Genomic DNA, 21,414 nt, shown 5'->3' on the forward strand with positions numbered 1-21,414 from the left:
AGGCACCCTTGCGTTTATTTCCTCATCGTCCCCCGATTTCATCGCGATGCAACCCCCCTCGACACCGAACTTACAGGATGTTGAAATCCACCGCCACGGCGATCCGCTCCCCTATTCGTTACACCCGCCCTCGCGAAGCCATCCACCCTCTTGGAAAGGTGTTGAAGTTATCGATTCCCCGTGACTTTCATTTAAATCACGATTACCAGCGCGAGTTTGCTGCAACGAGTTTCCTTTCCAGCAACGGGAGAGTTTGAAAAAAAGGAATCTTTTGATTTTCCTGAAACGAACGGGGAATAAAAAGTTGTTTCGTAGCGTAGAATTAATTCGTCGAACAGCGCCCGATCGGGGGTGGGGAGGACAAAGCAGATGAACGGCTTCAGAAAATCATCGCGTCGAGAACACTTTGAAAATTCGGAAGGGCGGGTAGGAGGGGAGTAGTGTACTCGTCTAACAAAGGGTAAACAAACGGGTCAAGCTTTTAATCTGAAAATTCGAAGCGCGAGCTATTTCAATTTGTAGCTCCAACGAGCCCTGGCCGAGCACAGGGAAAAATACTTTCTTAAATAACATCGCGCACCTCCGAGATTCTCCAACGCGGAAAAAGAGGGAAGGACTCCTTTAGCTTATGCGGCATTAAAGCTTAAATCTCTCGGTTCTCCATTTGCGCGCTCGGATGCGCTTAATCTTTCTCGCGTGTCGCCTCGTTGGCTGGACATCAAGAATCACAGGCTTCCGCTTAGCGAATAAACATTTCAAGCTTAATCGCATCTTAAATTCTCTATTAGGGGACGAGCGTTTTCCTGCGATTATCTCTCTGTATGTCGCATTTTTTTGTTCTTTTCTTTTATTAAATTCTGCGATTACCGGGAATTTTTCTCTAAAAATTCAATTCGAAGGTGCTACGCACTTACGATCCTTTCCTTCCTTTTCATTTTTCATCCGTGAAGAAGATTAATCGTCGAGATGTTGTGATCGATGGCCAAGATTTTTCACAGATGGTTCTTCGGATTAATTTATACAAAGGAAATGCAACCGAAGCGATTGTCTAGTCGCGCTACCAATTATTCTACGGCGGACGAAGTTCGCTCGGCGATCACCAGCGATCATTTTCTCTAAAATCACTCCTACCGATTACCTGACTATTGTCCACGTTTCTAAGGAGTCTTCTCCTCGGGTTCCAATTACTTTCATGGATAGTGTCCAACGGTAGAAAGAATGGAGACCCACTGTAATGGGTTTCCCTTTAACAAGTATTTCTCCTTCAACGATAAAACTTTTTCTACTGTTTTCACATACAAATATTACCCGGACGCCAATCACGTTTATTGCCGCACGGATAACGGAACGAACAATTTGGGACCGGAATAATTTAATCAAGAAAGATACAACCGTCTGCCATCCCATCCCCAACGTTAATACGCGTTTACAACCGTGAACAACCGTCGAATTCTAAGACGATCTGGCTTAGGATTATCCCGATGCGAAACGGACTATAGCATCTCGGTGCAGTGGGGTCCGGAATTTCCCGGACAATTTGGCCGGAACGAACCGCCAGCCTCTGATTTGCGATGGATGGAGAGACGATCCACCGCTAGGATAAGATCCATCCAACGCAGATAATCGCGAAGAGCGAGAAACGATGGTAAGTAAACCGAGGAGAGAAAGGGTGGCGCGAGAAGGCGAAAGGGATGGAAGGAAGAAGTGGAAGGGGAGGGGCAGTCAAGAGTCGACAATTTGCCATCGAGTTTGCGAGCGACTTCCCGAAGCCTCGTCTCTCCTAGACGATGCGGAACAGAAACTACCTGGGTTAATCTATGTGAGAACCTAAGCAGCTGCCTTTGGTGGTGGAAGGAAGCCTGTCCTTCCCTTATTCCGTCCCAGAGTCGAGGAGAAACAACGGGCTTACCATGCCCTGGCTTTCTTAGACGCCCTGGCGGCGGCCTCTCGATTACAGTTACACGGAATGTCAGGTGTTTGTGTATTATTACTGCGAGCAATTTGCCTCGAAATCGATATCACTGTTTCGCGGGATCCCGCGAACGAGAGCACGCCAAAGGGAAGACGGGGGTTGGGGGGGGTAAGGCCGCGGGGTTTGCTTGTTTACCCACCCTCTGGCTAATGCGTGCGACGACGGGAAGCTGGCAACAGCCATGCATTAATTTAATAATCAAGCGCCTAATTATGCCTTTGTTGATCGTACACGTAGGTAGGTACAAAGGATTGGAAAATGTTGTTGTTCTCTTGAGACGGCGAAAGAGAAACATGTAACGCATATTTGTTTCCAAAGTAATGAGGGGGTTGGAAAGAGAGAGAGAGAAAGAGAGAGAGTTGATGTCGAAGTTGACGAAGACAGAATCAATTTTCCGTGGAAACAAATAGTTGTTTCTTTCCGCGTATTTATCGCGTGATCGAGCCGATACCGTGTTTTATGATAAATTCATGAACCCTCGATGCAGCTAAGACAAAGTTTCTTGAAGAATGGTTCAAGTTTCGAGCGCGGCTTTGTATATTATGCGCAAACGTTCGCAACAAATTATGTCCCTGGAAACTGACTTCTTCACTCGTATATATTCACAACAAACGAACTTTGTTGGAATTAATGAATCGTAGCGGTTATTATTATCTTCGTTGAGTGTGCCCGCCTTGATAAGATAATGTCCGACGAACATGTCGAGACACAAACAATATTTAATTGAACAAAATATAACGATTTTTAAAATCATCCCAAAGTTTAAGTTAAAATTTCGTAATCGATTTTTCCAATAGCAAATCACGCGATAGATTTTCGCGCTCGAAAAATTTTCTTTTTAGAAGAGAAGTAATAATCGACCTCATCGTTTATTCATCATCGTACAACGAACAAAGTCCCACGAAATTGATCAATCTCGTTTCCCTTCTGTTCCAGGTAAGTGTCCACGCAGCACCATTCCGCCGATAAAATTTCAGGCGTCCTGCGGCGCGAACTCGGCGTGACAGCCGGCCAGACGAAGATGAAGGACGCGGTTGGCGAAAGAGAGTGGCACGACTCGCGGCCAAATTGGACGCTGGAATGACGAATCGCCGCTCTGCTCGTACGCGAAATTCAATTAGGCCGGGGTTCAACGGTTAGCCCCGCGGTCTGCCTTCGAACGAGCCCCGCGAGACTGCGAGACGGGCGGCCTCTGGCCGGTCAATTTCGATCTCCGATCGATGTCGCGGCCGATCGACCCTGCAACATCGTCCACTCGTTTTTCCACCCGAGACACCTCCATACTCCACGGCCCTTGAAATATTGACAATCACGCTCCTACGGCGTGTAAAGGATTAACCGGATGATGCACGACGGGCTCGATCGTTCTGAGGGCGTCCCGTGGAAAAAAAATTGCGCCCGCGGAGTTGGAACGTCGCCGCTTTTTTTTTACAACTCGCGCGTTATCGTAGGTAAAAGTTGAGCGTCAGGATTTCGAGATTCATGCTAATTCTTCGTTTGCTTTTCGTAATTCGATGATCGATCGTACGACATTCCCCCAAGGTGTTGAAAAATTGGAGGAGATGGTAAAGACGGTGTAAACGTTGATTTCTGGTCAAAGTTCTGCGTTATTCGAGCATTGTGCGTATTTGATCAGTGAAACAATCGCGTTCATTGTTCTCTTCGTATTTGAAAAATGTTGATGATACGAGTATTCTTCTCGATTCTTTCTTTCGTATTTCCGTTCGTGCCAGAACGAGTAATCAATCTGACGTGTATTTCGTTTAGAGGATTTCTTGCAAAAGGAACGTATAAAGTTCGATTTGATAATTTGGTGATAGTGAATAGGTATAAGCTGCAACGTTCATTTATCACTGTCTTAAACGTAAATAACAAATTGTGGGTAATAATGGATACGATATGACGTTGTATAAAGTTTTGTACACGAGTAGTAAAACTTCGGAATAATAGCTGCAATATTATCCGAGGAGAAAACCTATTACATTGATGATTGAGCTTGAACGACAGTGGGATAGAACACGTAGTAGCGAAGAGTTAGAAACGAAAGACATTTCCACTTGGCGCGAGACGAAGTTACACGGTTGATAAAGCGTTGAACATTTCACCGTGAAAGTTCCAAGTTCAAGTTTCTAGGCTATAGCGCACGCGAAATCTTACACGGAATTTCGTATCGATTAACCTTGTTTCTTCTTACGTATTCGATTGAAGTTTCTAAGAACGAAGATGCAGATAAACGTTCGAAATTATCTCTTGACGTCGTATATTATCTCACGTGTCACGTATCACGTTGTTTCCAGCGAGGATCTCGTTACAAAAAATCCCGATTTCAAAGAATCACGTATGAGTTGTCCATTCGAAATGGGATAAACGAAGTTGGGACGAGGATATGATAATGTTTTCTTATCGAAATTAATTTTCTAAGCGATTTATTCGGAGAAGCCAGATACTTTAGCGATCTTGATAAGATGAATCTAATTTAAATTATTTTTATTTACGTTACGATATATTGAATTATCGCCGCGTAATCGAATGATCAAACTGAAACGAAAGAAAAGCAATGGACTTTTGTTTTCGCAACTTCTACTTCGCCATATATTGCGTTTACAAATTCGTACAAACGCGAACCGTATGAGTATAACCTCGAGAGCGAGCAGAGGATACAGCGATGGACGACACGATTGGGACGTCGTACAGCCGCCGCAGTTGGCCCACGCGCGACACCGAGCTAATTATTATAATCCCCACGACAACGACGCCGCATTAAAAACTAATATCCCTGATGGGAGGTTGGAATTAATCATCCGCCGCGGAACTAGACGTATCCAGTGACCCACTGAGACCGTGGACACGGTCCAGAAATAAGTAACTTCGCGAAAGGCCATCGGTCTCCGAAACGACCTCGACCACGGCCGGCAAATATGGCCGACTTGTGAATCGAGACGTGGCGAGTTTGTTGACCTGGAAAAGGTATGCGCGGCCGCCGGTGATTAATGGCGAACACCCGCGATATTATCGTCCGATGGATTTTTATTTATCTCCGCCGCGGCCGATGCACTTTTCAATTCGCGAGAGAAACTCTTCCTCTTCGCTTCTAGAGATAACAACACGCCCGTGACACTTTTGGCAAACAGCGTGCTCGTTCTTAAACCGTATTATCGCGTATATGTATATATATGTATACCGCCAGACAGATATAAATTATTCTCACACGGTATATACCTCGATATTAACCGGTTCAATTTTAAATGATGGACGAAATTGGACGAAATTCGCCTTCGCTCGTTCTCGTTCCCTCGTCGATGAAATATTTTTATCACATCGAAAAAGTTCAATCAAGATATTTAATTCATACTTTCGAAAATTTCAAATTTTCCAGCTTTTCGATCGAAAGATAATACAATATGCCCGATAATAAAATAAAGTATGCACGAACTCGGCAACCGTTTAAAATTGCTTTTTCGAAAAAATAAAACGTCCATTGAAAACGTTCTTTTTTTCCTTTTTTTCTCCCATTCCAGTTTTAATATTATCGTGCATTTTGTATATATCATTGCGACACGGTCCAAACGGTTCAAATTTCCACATCGAATCGTTGTCGCAGCGACAACGGAAATAGCAACCGTTGCAGCGACGTTGTCCACGAGATTAAAATTCCTTCGGCGAGAAAGTCGTAAAAGCGTACGCTAATTTCCGGGGACGTGTATGTAGGATCGCGAGATAACGATCGCGATAACCGATTATACGTCTGAATTATGAAACAAGTTTCAAACTGCCCCGCCTTCATTGGCAAATGCAATTAATTAACGAGAAACCGCCCGCTTGTGAATTATTCGCCCTCTCGATGGCTCGTCCCACTCTCTCTCTCTCTCTCTCCTTCCTTTGGTTCCCGCGTTCGGAAAACGCCCAATCTCGAACGAACGAGAGATTGAAATCGAAACTATGGATAACTATGAAAAGACAAATGTCCCGTTGAAATACGTCGTAAAGGGAAAATCGTTTCTAACGTTCTCATTCTCCAATGTCGAAAACAATTTCATTACAGAAAAGTAAACCTCAAAGTATTACTCACTCGTTATTAACTTCGCATTCAATTATCGTGTAATATCCACAACGTGGAACGTTCGATGTTGCATTAGCGAAGGCAATCGAATTACCAACTCGTGCCTCTACCGAGACCTATTAACCTAAAACCAGTCCCTTTCGTTAACTGTAAGATTTCGTACGAGTTATCGATTGGTTGCGATGGAGGTAAGGATTAATAATCTACGTACCGACACGCAACACTGTTTCCACAGTTGGAAACTGTCCCGTCCCACGTGAACCAACGATACGTGAGTACGATACTCGCTCGAGCAGAGAGCAATTAGATCGATGCCTCGAGATGTGCCTCGTGACCCTTATTTATTCAAGGAAGTTCGCTCGGATCCGGTCGAACACCTGATCCTCCCCGCGATACCGTCTCGCTCGACCTCGCGCAAACGGGATGGGATTCGTCGAGACGAATTTAAAAATCGTCTCGAACCGCCTACCGCTCCCTATCGTTTCGTCTAAAGTGTCGCCGGCTAACCGAGGAGGAGGAAAAAGGGCGCGCTGTATCGCGGGCATTCCAAGGGGAATCGCAATAGTGGCTTAGATAACTTTTCGATCCGATCTGTGGTCTGTCCATTTAGAAATTTATTCCACGTTTATTCCGAACTCGAGGTGTTCGAGAAGCGGGTATTGTTTTTCATTCTTTTTCGTTTTCGGTCGATAGGCAACGTTTCTCCGATGATGTTTCGCGCGGTTCAAAGGCCAAAAGTTATTAACATCTAGATTTTTCTTGGCCAGAACTCATTACACGTCCTGCAAGAATCCCGACAGTTTTCGACGTCGAGATTGGATTAGACGTTGGCAGCTCGTTACCCAGCCTTATCGACCTTCTCCGCCGTGCCCATTGTACGGGGGATTGTATTAATTAAGAAAAAAAAAAGGGGGGAAAAATGAAAATCTACGGGCTGTCCGACGCACGGACACGTCGTATAATCCTTTTTCCGCGTTCTCCTTTCCTGGAATACCAGGGAGGAAGCTCAACTAACGGCGGCCTGGCTCATCGGTTTCCGATCTTCTCATCGATACCTGTTTCGTTCTTAAAAATGAACTCCCCCCTTTCCGAGTTATGGGATGAAAGTAACGCGTAATTTTTTCTTCCTACACGAAACGAACGAATCTAGAATAGAAACGCAAACGTCTCATTCGACGCAAAATAATTTTCCTTCCCTTCGTTACCGGAAGTGATTGCAACGGAACATCAAGCCCCGGACATTATCCCCCCATCCTTGGCTCAGGAAAACGGGCGAAGCCGCAAAGGTGACACCTCGACGGGGTCGCATCTGGCCGCCAATTTATCGAAAGGAAGACTAATGATGGCCGGGAGCGAATGGCGGAAGCGCTCGGGCGGCGAACCGCAGTGACAGATACCAGGCTCGGTGGGATCGATCGTTTCGAAGCGAAATAAAATATTCTCGCCGGTGCACGGCCGGTAATTACGAGGTGGCGAAAGAAAAATACAGCGCGCCATTATTGGAGGGTTGGGAGGACCGGGTCGGGATCGGTTTGCGCGGCGAGAACATCGGGTTGGGGCGTGAAATGGAGGAGAGGGTGGGAGGGGGGAAAAGAAAAGAAAAGTAAGAAGGGCGAAAACCGCCTGGAAGAGGAATTGCCCGAGATAACTGAGAACGTGGAACGAATGGAAGGAAGGGTGGAACGAGGAGGAAGGAGCGAAAGCGTGTGTTCGAAGCGGGGGTGGAAAGGAAGGCTTGCGTGCCCTGGTGCAAGTTCGTTTTAGCTTCCGGTCGCTTGCATGCTTCGAATCCACTTGTATCAGCTAGCAGCCGCAGGAACTCGTGGCTCGTGGAGGTTCGATTAGCTCGACTTTCCTTCGAGATAGGGACAGGAACGTGTGTCTATATGCGTACACGTGGCCGACCGTTGCGCAAGTCGTTCAGAATTCGCCCACGTCGCGAAAGCTAATCGCGATGGTTGAATTAATTCCGCGACTGAAAATGGCTTCACACGTCGCCGCTGCCCGTTACTTCGAAGAGGTTAGGTATAGCGCTTCGAAAAGAGGCTATCTTTCTCGTCGATATAATAATAAATTTGCGTACGTGGTTGTTCATTTATTTTCCATTATTCGCTCCTAGAACGAATGATGCAATGAGTAATTAGTAATAATTTTCATAACTGTATATACGCTTACATTCTCTCATCCTTAACGAGAATGCTTTATTGAAAAGGATCGTCGATGCGATTCGAGCAATTTCAAGGAAGAAATCCGGCAAAGTACGTGTCGACGCGACGAAAGCGGAGCCGCTTTTTTATGATACTTCGAGCAGGACTAGTTAAGTTAAATAATGAATGAAGATTGGGCCGGTCAGTCTGCTAGGGGTTGGAACCGGGTATCGAGCCACTTTGATGTCTGGCGGCAGCCACCGATTATGGAATCAATTATTGCACGCCACTCTCTTTCGTTCTGCGTCCCTTTTTCGATGGCGAACCAGGCGGCTCGCCTTTCAGTCTCGCGTCGAATTCATTCCCCCTCTTCCCCTCCTCCAAAATCCTGCGGGCCACCAAAAATCTCTTTTTCTTTCCCTCTCCCTCTCTCTCTTTCTCTCTCTGCTCTCTGTCTTGGTCACGTCAGTACGAAAAAGAAGACTTATTCCGTACAGGAAGAAATTACTCGGCTCGAAAAGGAGTCACGGAGGATCGATTCCACGAAAGGTCAGACCAGTCCAGGTTAAGATCCACCCTCGTGTACAAGAATGCCGCTATTATCGTTATATAATCTACGCCAATTACCATCGGCGTAGCAAGAGTATCGCGGAAACGGGTGATCCCAACTGTCAGTACGTGCTTATTTCCTTCGATCACGGCCCCACGGCTTAACGACAAACCGTATGATTTCGATAAAAAAATATCGATACGCACGCAACAAGGGGATAATTACATCGAAAATAAAGTTACGAGTTCGAACAACGGTTTCTATTTAAGGAGTTGGACGAGTAATAAAGACGAGGATAGCGAGAGTGAATGTTCGCTTGTTCGATTGGCGATGATGGGCCGATTATTATCGAAAATCGTTATAACGTTTATTATATAAGTAATCAGTGCAGTCTCTTGTACAAAAACGAACATTTGTACTCATTGGTAGTGGTACAAACAATCGTCGGGTATATAATACTGACGCGAGAATAGATCGTCCGTTAACATTGGCTTTTGTTCTTCTTGCTCTCCTTGATAGAGATTACGTAACGTTGCGCGACATTCAAAGGTGGGGAGTATCCGTCCGCGTATGTCGCGTCCTCGAACAAGACTTCGTATTCCTCGGTGGCCGTGGTAGGCAGCTGGTTCACCACCGCTTTGTAGAAGCAGGTCGTTTGAGGATACAACGCCATCACGATAGAACCTTTGGGGAAGAGAGCGTGGGGATCCGTTTCTGGATTAGCCCTCATCAATGGAAGAGGCACCACTCTTCGTCTCGACAACGTGTGCCTGTCCTTTTGTTCCTCGTCGATATCGTCCACTTCGTATTTGTTCGTAGTTGGATTGAACTGCACCACCTCTGCCAAGATCCAGTTCTCCTCTTCCTCCGAACCTTTGACCAGGGCTGCGACCATGTCTCCCATTTTCGCGATATACGTAGGCTCCGCCGGGATCGCTCCGCAAAGAGGGGGTGGTTTCGCCCCTGGTGTTTTGCCCACGTACAGAGGGAGCGTCTGTGCGGTGCTCAGCAGCATCTTCATCAACGCACCTCGGCGAATGGTTTCTTTGTTCCCCGCATTACGTGCCTGTATTCGCCGCTCGTTCCTAATTGCTCGAATTTCGTTGATTTTTCCTAAAGCTTTACGCAATATTTCTTCCTCCTGTTGGGAATCACCTATTGCCGCGTTGTAGAGGTTCTTCAATTTTTGCTGGTAATAGGGAGACACTTTGTCTTCCGGAGTCACCTTCTCGTAAGTCTTTATAATGTTGTTCAGATTGTGCTCCGAACGTACCCGTTGCGTTTCGATTTCGTGTACCAGGTGGTATAAGTTCTTCAATCGTTCCTGTATCTGGCTGGCCGCAGCGTCCGCTGTGAACGGCATTTTCAATTATTTCGATCCAAAACAGTTACGCGCAACGTTTTATTTATGTTTTCATTTTCTGCCTATGGATAGGTAATCTGTGAACGAAAATGCGTGAAATTGTTGTTATCTTGTGTTTAGTAATGAATATAGTTATAATATAAATTACGCGTTATATTATTTACATATTAAGCTATACGTATATAGATATTTCGTAATATACGAGATATACTACCGAAAAGGTTAAATGAATGGTGACGAAAAAGAAACGTAAAAAAACTTCCCGCTTTGGGAGAAGGTTTGAACTCGCGACGTTTATGGTTGAATCTCGACATAAAACGCGATGAGCTACAAGGCAACCATATGTCGTTATTTTATCAATGAAACTCTAATAGTACGTTAGATACATAACAAATTGGCTTATTAATAAAGATTAGCTTGGATAAATGTCGCTATGAAATTATCACTCAACGACAGAAACTTACAAAAAACGAACTAATTTCTTCGCGTAATTGCTAGAGGAACCGGTCAAACAGCCAGGCTGATGGATCGATAAAAGCACGCTTGAAGATGATCGTTACAAAAAAATACAAACGAGTTACGTACCTCATTTCACACAAGAAAATCCGTGGTGTCAATTGGTGGAAGAAAACCGTTGAATACTCGCCTTTCTAACACGAAGTTACAGGCGGCACTAACCAACTCAACGTCGCACAATCGACTGCGGCCACGCTTCTGCGCCATACTGCTTCTCCCACCATCTATGTTTGCGACATAGCGTAGTGATCTTGGCTAAGGTTGTGCTGCCACCTTCCGGCAAATGCTCCAACTATCGAAGTGGCAATAATTTTGTCCATTTCAACGTATAATCTCTATCTCGTTGAATTTCTCGTTAATGATTTATGAATTATATGAAATGTATTGTTAAGCTCGTACACGTGAAATTCCAGTTATAAAATGAAATATAAACGCGTATAACGTGGGATTAACAATATGATTTTACAAATTGACAACACGAATAACGGTTATTCGTGATGCACGAAAACAAGGTGCTCGAAATAAATATAACATTATTGCAGATTTTCAGATATTCCAGCAAACGGAACCGAGAAATTGCAACGTTTTACGAATATTTCTGTTTACATGCACTTTGCTACAAATCCGTACAAAGGGGCCTGGGTAAAATCCGCTACAATTTCATCTTCCGTTCTATCCGTTGTAACATCGGTTACAACCTATCTCAAGAATATAAAGTGGATCTTTCGTTGTTTTCCAGCCAGGCCAGAATTGTTTGTAAATTTTAATAAAAAAGCACGAATTTCTTATGAAAAATACAAACATCCGTAGAGATATTGCATTCTTCCATTGTATTCTAAATCTTTGTAAAAATCTAAGAAATTTCCACACGCGAGTTCGTTTCTTTAGTAAACTCAATTTTGTAAATTCAAATTTCGAATTTCACTCATCTTCCATATATATATATATATATATATATATATATATATTAATATTTATTACTCTGCAAAATCAGATCGATAAACCATCCCAAAACTTCAATAACGAAAGTTATCGCTGCAATTGAGCTGCATATCTTCGACAAAAATAATCAATTTTTAATATTTTATACATTCATTCGATGCGTCGATTCGTAAATCATCGAGCGCGAAAAAGCTATCGTTCTTGTTGTTAGCTCGCGGATGATGTACTCGGTTCCGATCCGATCATTACACATCAGAGGCGGTGTGCATCATCGGATAGCGACGCGTTTCGCGTCGTTCGGCGTCGACGTTCCTTCAGTGGAGAATCTGATGAACAACTGGCGCAAGAAAACGATCGCTGCGCTCCACCGTGACCGCACTATAAACGCAAGGTAGTCGAGTTCTTACGAACTCCGTGACCTATTCGCAATGAGATGCGTGTCACGCGTGCCGGTGGCGCGTACGTGGCCCTTACGCACGCACGTCAACCTGAAATCGTTGCCGATTCCCAACCTGTTCCCAAGCGGCGCGAACAATGCGTCCCAGGTCGCGTGGATTGGAACCTTATTTTGTTATTTTGGAAAATTTGCATTGCGGTACGTGGAATAAAACTCGTGGATCGTTGAATAAAGATCAGGAAAATAGTTAGGTATAATAAATGAAGTAAGTAAAGTACGATTGAATGGATCGAAAAAATGAGAGAGGATCGTTTTATTTTTACTGTAAAGTTTGTAATTTAAATATAGAAACGGACTTTTTTCTCCCTCTCTCGTTTCTCTATTTTTGACACAGGTAAATTCAACACAGATTGATGCAAGCGTATTGTATTATAGCAGCTATAAGTATTCTTTCCCAGATAGTTGCAATAATGATTAGGTGACACGGCACGATACAGGACAAAAGGGCTATACATAGGGGCGATACGTTATTTATACCTGGTCGCTTCTATAGAACAGAAGCCATTGTTCGCTTCCGTACAAAAATAACACCGATCATTTTTGCGCACACGGTATTATTTAAAGTATTTTCAATGAAACGTGGCTGTTAAAAATAAAAAAAAAAAAAAAAAAAAGATCATAATCATCCGATAAAAAATTCATTTGCGACGATGACTTTGACGCATGGAGTACGTTAACTCTCCAAACATCATAGTCACGAGTTTCTTAAGAAATTCTCTTTCTCTCTCTCTCTCTCTCTCTCTCTCTCTCTCTCTCTCTCTCTCTCTCTCTCCTTCCTTCTGACTTATAATTATTACTCTTTTGATTTATCTCTCTACCACGTCCATTTGTAATGAAACGCCGGGAACAAATTATTTGCTCGTAAACGGAGAAAACAATAAATGATCCGACTTTATTATTACTGGATATTAAACTCTAATAGATTATCCCGGATTCGGTTGATCGATAGCGTCTGTCTTTTAACTCTCGCGTAATATTAATTCCATTTTATCGTTGGCACCATTTTCCCACATATGACGATCACGTTTCATTGAGCTTACATCTTACGTATATAATTCTCTCGTATCGTGCGAGAAACGAGAGAATCCATCTTCCCTCGCGAAACGTACGTCCTAATGATCGAAGGACGTCGAAAATTTACCAGGTACCCCTTCGAACGAGCGTTTGCACGGTCGTCGAGTAAATTCTCTCGCAGCCTGTAGCGGCGGCATTATAACTTTGCAATGTTTATTGCAACACCACGAATGCGCGCGCGCGCGCGCGCGTTATGCAAGACGGATACCTACAACGTCTGAAATCAGCAGGATATAGCGGGAGGGCTAGTTTAATCCCGTGTAGCTCGTCGTATGTATACATATATCTCGGCCGGCTCGTGCAATTAGCGTACATTCGTACATACACGTGTATTATCAACGGCCATCGTCCCTGTCATTTTGTTTCTAAGCATTGATTTATTGCCGCCGTGGCCGCCTGGATAATTATTGACTAGCTTACTGGCGCGCTTTTACCGCGCGTACTTTTACCGCGGCAAAATCCCGCGCTGATAACGGCCCCTCTCCTCAACCCTTCCAGCGCACAATGTTTTGCATATAATGCCGAGAAATTCATTTGTCTTTAAATATGATTCATAGGTTGCTCTATGATGCCATTGAATCGCTCGTGTACATGATAATTAGACATCAATGGGGTTGCGTTCTTGGCAAGATTAACAATTCAAATCGAGCAGACGTTCTTACGACGACTTACTTTGCATCAATTAGGCATAAAATATCGTTCTAATGGGCGGGACACTATGATCACCGGAGCGCGTACGATCCCTCCCGGTCGAGATAATTTCCCTCCCCGTTTTCTCTTTAATTAACGAGGATCTTGAGCGTTCCTTTTCGAGAGATTATCCGTGTAAAATATTTTACACGGTTTATTAACTCGATCACCGCGCAACCGATTCTTTCCTTAACGCGACGCATTAACGAGCGAATTTGCCGGCGAATGCGAGCCATTCGTGGGCATCGTTGAGATTCTCGCTTCCTCGTCGAGTAGCCGGCGTGAAAATCAATTCCTTTTTGCTCCGCAGCCTCTGGGCGGGGCCTGGAATGGGCCATTAAAACCAGTATTATGAAAGGCGACGAGCTTACCAGTCACAATCCGCGGTATTACATCGTGTACACTCGTACGTGCATTTTCGAGGCGCGAAACAAGGCGTCTAACGAGGCGTAAGGAGATGTCGGGCCCCGGGGTGGAATCGTGCGCACAATGCTATCCACTTTGCCACCCTATCCGCGCCATATGATATTTCGTTTCGTATCGATCGAACGAACGTAACGATCGTTGGAAGAAACGAGAACGCGTGACACGTTTAATTCAATTAATTTCTTCTTGCAACATGGTCGCGTAGAACGTTAGCCTTCCAAACCTTCTATGACTGAAAAAAAAAAAAAAAAAAGAAAAAGATAATATAATAAGTGCGGTGTGGCAAGTCGGATACTGTTGATTTGAAAATTAATATTTTCCACTGTGATTAATCGAGACACTTGTTGCACGATCTAACTAATATTAGATATTAGCGGAACGTTACAAGTGTTACTTGGCACTAATAAATTCCGTTGCACGACACGTAACAAGTTTTACAAGGAAATTGTAATTACAAGTCATTATAGTATCTATTTCATACGAGGTTTTGAAATTAATAATAATAAAAAAAAAAAAGGTTTGTAATGATATAATATCGTAGCTGTGTATCGATTCATCGTTATTAATTGATAAATTGTACAAATGGTTATCGAGATAAATCGGATACATCATAGAATTCGAAGCATTCATAACATTCGTTCGATTATTCCAAGCAGTCACGTTCGACAAAACTCAAAGTATATTTAAACTTAATTAAATAACGAGTTGTTTCGTTTCCATCGTATCAATCGTACAATTGTACATTTTCCTTTCTAAATTACACGACACCTGAATAAATACGAAACACTGTCGATAGCGAAACCTATAAACGGAGACATACTGTATACCCTCGTATACAGCCTCCGTTCGACTTTTTAATTGCTCGCACTTCCAATTTCTTTCATCAAAAAGAATACTACTCGACGTGATTTTTTTCCCAAAGGCAACACGCAAACAATACCATTGTTCGATAGACGGAACGAGCAGCGTGGAACGAGAGGCGAAGAACGTCGGCGTAACGCGTCAAGCGGCGCGCTTAAAATTTATCATTGCACCCGTGACATTTATGCGGCGAGCGCACGAACCAGAACAGTCTGAAAACACGGAGGGAAACAAAGAATCACGGCTGCGAAAGAGGGATCGTGGAGGAGGGGGGGATCTATCGCATAAATCGAGGACAAGCGTCGAACACAAGTCGATCGTTCGATCGAACGATGTACCGGGTCGCGTACGATCGGCCTCTCTCTCTCTGTCTCTCGATTTTCATCTAATATCGCAACGGCCGACTTAACGACCTGTTGCAGCCGTTAATCCGGCCGCGATGCCGGATACCAGGACGGCATAAACGATATTTCAAACAAATCCTCGCGCGGAATGGAAATGTCAAACGCAGCGCAACGTTTGTTGCCGCGCTCGTTTCGAGACAGGAAGAACCGAGTCCCGAGGAATTCAGCTCGTAAATCGAATCTGTAACCCTCTCTCTTTCTCTTTCCCTTTCTTTCTCTCCCTGTCTCTCTCTGGTACACGCGTAGACTTAAGAAGGGAAATCGTTGCCTCGTGACTTACGTGTTTTCTCTTTCTCTTCCTTTTGTTTTCGAACTCGGCTCGTTTGTCAAACGAGAAGTTTGCAGCCGAGAAAACGAATCCGCGATCGTGTTTGGCTTTTCACTCGCGGTTAACTAGGTGCGAGAGGTGAGTGAAAATTAGCATTCGAAGCGTCACGATTTCCTTTTATCCTCGATCCGTCGTAAAACCGATTTCTGACGATTGTATTTCACGGGATAGAAATATTCCCGGGATTAATAATATTCGTGATGAATGGTAATAAACGTATGTACACGCGGGTCACATTAGATACATTTGTTTCGAAGAGATATGAACAGAGATATATATATATGATATAGATGGATATATTTCAAGAAATCATAAGAAAATTGAATTCGCGTATAGAAATTGTCTAAAAGCGGGATCTCCGCCATTTGTTCTCCCCCGTTATAAGCGTTATCGTCTCTTTCATCGGTTGGAAACACGTATCGGGGGCCTAATGTTAGAACTGCTCGCATCTGAAATCAAGCAAATTACCATTTCGCGGTATCGGCCCGTATTATCGGCTATCTGGAATATCTTATTCGCGATTCCGTTGGCGCAATAACAGAGCGAGGTGTGATGAAAATGAACTGCGCCGCCGAACGGATTTACATTTTCCTTCGCGGGATCGGGAGGCACGAGGGAGGAGAACTCGCGGAGAGATCATTTAAATAGAAACAGTCCGAGTCCTTTTAAGCACTTGCCTCTTTCATTATTCGCTATCGCGCTCCTCCTATCGTATTTGTTCAGGCTAATGGCGCAAGGGGGGAAGAAAAAAGAGAAAAAAGAAGAAAGAAAGAAAGAAAGAAAAAAAGAAAGAAAGAAAGAGGAAACGAAATGATTTTTATGATACTCGACGCGATATGGAAATAAGTGAATTAGCATAAGCGTGGCTCGAATTTGCACCCTTTATCTGAATTATCTCGCTTCCGGTCTGCGACGGGCGTAAAGAACACGTTCCAAATGAAACGTTTCCTTTTACGTAATCCGGTGCACGTGCCCTGATAAGATATACGAGGCCGTTTATCATATCTCAGTGGAGATTTCGTGCTACATCCTTGATGGGAAAAGAACGATATGGGGGATCGAACCCATAAACGAGCTCCTCAGGATCTCGGTGACGTTTGATTTACGACAATGTCCGCTCGAAGGATGCCAGAATTCTGGATACGCTATTTTTATCCTCTCGAGGATGCTCGACGAGTGGCTGTATAATTCAAGAACGGGGGCATTAACGCGATTGAATTGACGCTGTCTTAACCGTCGATCCCTCCACGCGACGTCCTCTGTCGGAATCGATTTCTCCGAGTTACGTCACATCGCGGGGTGCGCGTGTGAACGATCGATTAATCCCTGGCTGGTGTTTACGCAAGAAACGTGTTTCTACGAGAAGCGTTATCGAATAGAATCCGTATGGAATTATTATTTCGACAAATAGCGTATCTCATCGTAAAAAGAAAAAAAAAAAATGGAACACGATAGATTACTAGAATCCTTTCGATGCTTATAAATATCGAGGCACTGTACGACGGGAGAGAGAATTTCGAGGTTTGGTCCCGAGCTCGGTAATATTATTCCCTTTATTCCAAGCCGTTGCCTCCAATTTAATGTAAATGATTTCCCTTATTGATTTCACTTAATTCGCTTTTAATTGGATCGTTTATTCTTATAGCACTTCAAACGGAAACGCGATCGCGTGACTGTCACGAATGGGAAAAGCTTCGAATATTCGAGGGTCCGCGGATTATTTTAAGCGGTGTGGCGCGATTTAGCTGCACTTGAATAATTAATCCGACCTTTTCCACTTTTCTCTCTCTCTCTCGATATTACGGTGGATTGACACCGAGAAAAAGAGAAAGAAGAGAAGGAGAGTACGTACGTCCATCGGGAAAGTCCGGGACAGGAGAAGAGGGTACGCGAAAGAGGGGTTGAAACGTCGTCGGACTGACACGTTAGCCCCCGGTGACAGGTCGACGAGCGTATTAATAATAAATGCAAACGGCTAACATCAATTTCTCCCCGACTTTCCTCCATCCCAACCTCATACCACGGGAACTACCCTTCTCGAAATTCGCCTCCTCGTGGAGAAGACTCATCCACCCCTCTTTATTTAGCCGCCCGTTTTGCTTGCTTACACACCGGCCTCGGCCTGTCGTGCTTGTCAGCCAGTCAACCCTGTCGAGACACGGAGAAAGACCTCGAGACATCGAACAAACTGCAAATTGGTACGGGCCACCCCTCACCTCCGCTATCGTACCTCTCTATGTAAGCCTTTCGCCGTGGATATTCAAGCGGCGTTAAACTTCGGGTCGGTTGACAATCAACCTCGACCCGCGATACCCTCTCCCCCCTACGGTTTGCTGTAATAATTCAGACGAGCTTGTTAAAAGCCTTCTCGCGCATGACACAGGACGTTCCTGTGAAATTGACGCTTTAAACGCTTTCCGTAGTTTCTCATATGGTAATGATTGAAATGTTTAGTGATAGACTTTCTTTCTTTTCTTTTTTTTCCTTTTTTTAGAAAATGTGACAAGAAAATGGTAACACTAATGATGCAAAACATGATAATTAGGATCCATGATTATTTACAATATCCTATAGAATAAGACACTTGTATATAGTAGCTACGTTCACTCGAATTGAGATATTAACGGAATGGAATTTCATTGAGTCGATTTTTGAAAAATGAAAAAGATCGAGGTAACAGAGAAAGGTATGAAGATAGTTCTAGTGTGTCAAAGCCGAAGATATCTTTCACTTGACAATAAGATTTACCCATAAAGGCGAGTATCCTCCATTCGAGTCACGGAATGGGATAGGATTTCTGTGATCGAGGAAAAAGGAACAAACGCCTCACACCAGAAGAAAACGACGTACAGGCATGTCAAAGGAAACGCGGCAGAGATTTCTCTCGTTAAATAGCTCTTTCGAATGCGATGAAAGGGGGCGATCCGCTCTGGAAAAGGCGAGCACGAGTTACAGTACACAGGGAAGCTCCAGGAAAATCTCGTTTTTTTTTATCCTTTCTTTTTCTTTTTTTTGCAAATCTTAACAGCGTTCGATGTAGCCAATCTTCCCTTAGATAGAAGCAAAAAGATCATCGGCAGAGATCGATCCTTTATTTTTTTCTTGGACAAGGGGAAAGATTCTCGCGTGTTTCATCGATTAAACAGAACTAGAGAGAGAAAAAGTTTTCGAATACTCCTAGGATCTGGATCGATAAGCGATTTCTCCTTCTCCTTCTCATCTCCCTAACTAAAAGATCACGGTCCTCCACTTAGCCCCTGGATTTATACGATATCCAAGTTGAAATCGAATCCCAGATACAGATGAAACTTTAAATTCTCGGTGTCGGTTATAAATGGCCCGTACCTCTCCCGCAGTTCGAACCCGTTGTGTCTATCCTCGTGCATGGAAGAAGAATTGGATCGATGAAAGTAGTTACCACAGAGGAAGGAGAAAGAGAATGAGAGGGAATGAGAGTTGAACGAAACAAAATCAGGAAGTACGAGAAACCGAACTGGAGCTGGGAACGAGTTAACGATGTTCATCAAAGTTGAGAAAACCACGGGTACAGCCGCAGAGAGAGAAAGAGAGAGAAAGAAAGAGAGAGAGAGAGAGAGAGAGAGAGAAAGGGTGGGAGGGATACGGAGAACGAATTAAAAGAGAGAAAGATTTATGATTATTCCCAATCGGATCACGACAACCAAGTTAGATCACGATCTTAAACCGGCCAGTCTCGCCACGAGTGGTATTCAATTACATCATTTCAATAAAATCGACAAAGTTGTAAGTTTAATCGTTCCGCGAACCGACACCGTGTAAACGTCCACGAAGAAACGGGTCTGCCTAAGCGAGTTTCCGGCTCGAGGATAATTTATATCGGTATCTTTCTCGATTTTTTTTTTCTCTTCCTTTTTTTTCTCTTTCTCTCTCTCTCTCTCTCTCTCTCTTCTCAACGATCTAGATCTCAGACAACCAAGGAGGAGGTAATTGTGTAGGTGAGAAGGAAGACCTCGTAATGAGAAACTGAATTGGATCGTTGTTGGGTAATTTCGTTGTCAATAGTATGCATGCAATTACCAGGCTTTCCAGACGGGGATGAGTCCGGTTGACGGTAATGTATAGGCGCGATAGGAGAGCAGGAGAATACTTTCGCAAGAGGGAAGAGGGGGGAGGGAGGAGGGGGTGAACGGGGGTAACAACTCGAGAAGAAATACGTATAACTAAAAACATGAAAGCGTAGCGAGGACAGGGAGTTCCCCGCTCGAGCATCGAGATAAATAGCATTGTAAAACCGGCCGGGGATACGAGCACGCTGCTCGTTTACAGGAATTCCTCGAGTCATATATACCTTAAGCGCTGCCTTCTAAGCGACGTGCCGATCGTCGATCGAGAGTATCGATAAGTCGATCGATGCCGAATACCACCCCGAAGAGAAGGAGGGAAGGAGAAACGGAATGAGGAGGAGGGAGAAGAAGAGATTCGAATGGAACGAGAGAGAGAGAGAGAGAGAGAGAGAGATAGGCGAAGAGAAAAGGAGGCAACGAGGCGTGGAAGAGAGGTAAAATTCAGAAGGAAAAACTAGGAAGGAAATGTGGAATGGTGGAAGAAGAGAGAAAGGAAGCGGTGGTTGGTATTGAGACGCCCGTATGCAAAGCGGAGGCACTTGCTCTTCTGTAACGAGCCACGACACGGTAATAAGAAAGCGAAAGGGTCCCGTGAGCGCATGTTAATTACCGACAATTACAAACCCAATAAATACGGTATTTATGACTCCCCACCTATAAGCTGACTGGTCCAGACACGCACACCTACCGATATATCGTACGCACGGATCTCACGCACCTACGGCGCGGTTGCTTCGCCTTGGCTGCAGGGCCGTACGTTTGTCGGTGAAATCTTCGAACCCATTGTTCGATAACATTTCCGTAACAACGTATGGCGATTTTATTAATTGGAGTTAATTAAACGCACGAGTTAATTAAACACGTTCAAAGTATGCGTACCAGATTGATATAGATGATTCCTTGTGCGCGTACTGGAAGCTTTTTCGCGAAGCAATTTCGTTGAACCGGCGACGATCGTTCGTGGTAAATCTTAATAATAGTATTCCGATTGCCGCTTTCTTTCGGAATGGAAAAAAATTGCGGATGAAAAAGATACCCATAACGCGGTATTTCAACTCTTTTGCGGTTTACGATTACAGATAACCTTTAAAATCAAGTAGAAGCCCGTCAAATTACTTACATCTCGGGATGCGACCTTTCGTTCGAGCGTAATAAGTTAGCGCTTTCAGATCTGTCTAGATAGTTCCAATTACTCGTTCAACATCGCGTAAACAAAAATGCACACATTGGCCGGGAGATAAATACAGGAGAGCCGCAAATTATCCCGTATAAATCTTAAAAGTTTACGGAAAACTTAGCCCCTTTGATCCTTTCCATGTTGCATAAGTGTTCAATAAATAATCGGTTAATGTCTGCTAGAGTTTATGTCTGCTAGTAGTCGACACGATCAATTATTATTAACTTCCGCAATTTATAAAAGAAAAAAATTCAATCCTGTAATAAATAACCGATCCTTCCTCCCTAATCAGACCGCGTTCATCGTCAAGTTGCTCGTATTTTTTTAACGTTATGTAAATGGCA

At 44.0% G+C, this 21,414-nt stretch overlaps 1 protein-coding gene across 2 annotated transcripts in view; it reads right to left on the reverse strand.

Moving 5' to 3' along the window:
- Positions 1-9,071: 9,071 nt before the first annotated feature.
- LOC122720444 (SAGA-associated factor 29) overlaps positions 9,072-21,414 on the reverse strand; it is a 234,823-nt gene continuing 222,480 nt past the window's right edge. For both annotated transcript variants that reach the window (XM_043947185.1, XM_043947184.1), the window contains 2 exons: positions 10,678-10,900; positions 9,072-10,169 (listed from right to left, as the gene is read on the reverse strand). In XM_043947185.1, coding sequence (XP_043803120.1) covers positions 9,211-10,092 — 882 coding nt within the window. In that variant the 5' untranslated portion in view covers positions 10,093-10,169; positions 10,678-10,900 and the 3' untranslated portion in view covers positions 9,072-9,210. The remainder of the gene's footprint in view (positions 10,170-10,677; positions 10,901-21,414) is intronic.

Source organism: Apis laboriosa, unplaced genomic scaffold, assembly GCF_014066325.1.
Source record: "Apis laboriosa isolate Shangri-la unplaced genomic scaffold, ASM1406632v1 scaffold12_cov154, whole genome shotgun sequence".
NCBI classification, from domain to species: Eukaryota; Metazoa; Arthropoda; class Insecta; order Hymenoptera; family Apidae; genus Apis; species Apis laboriosa.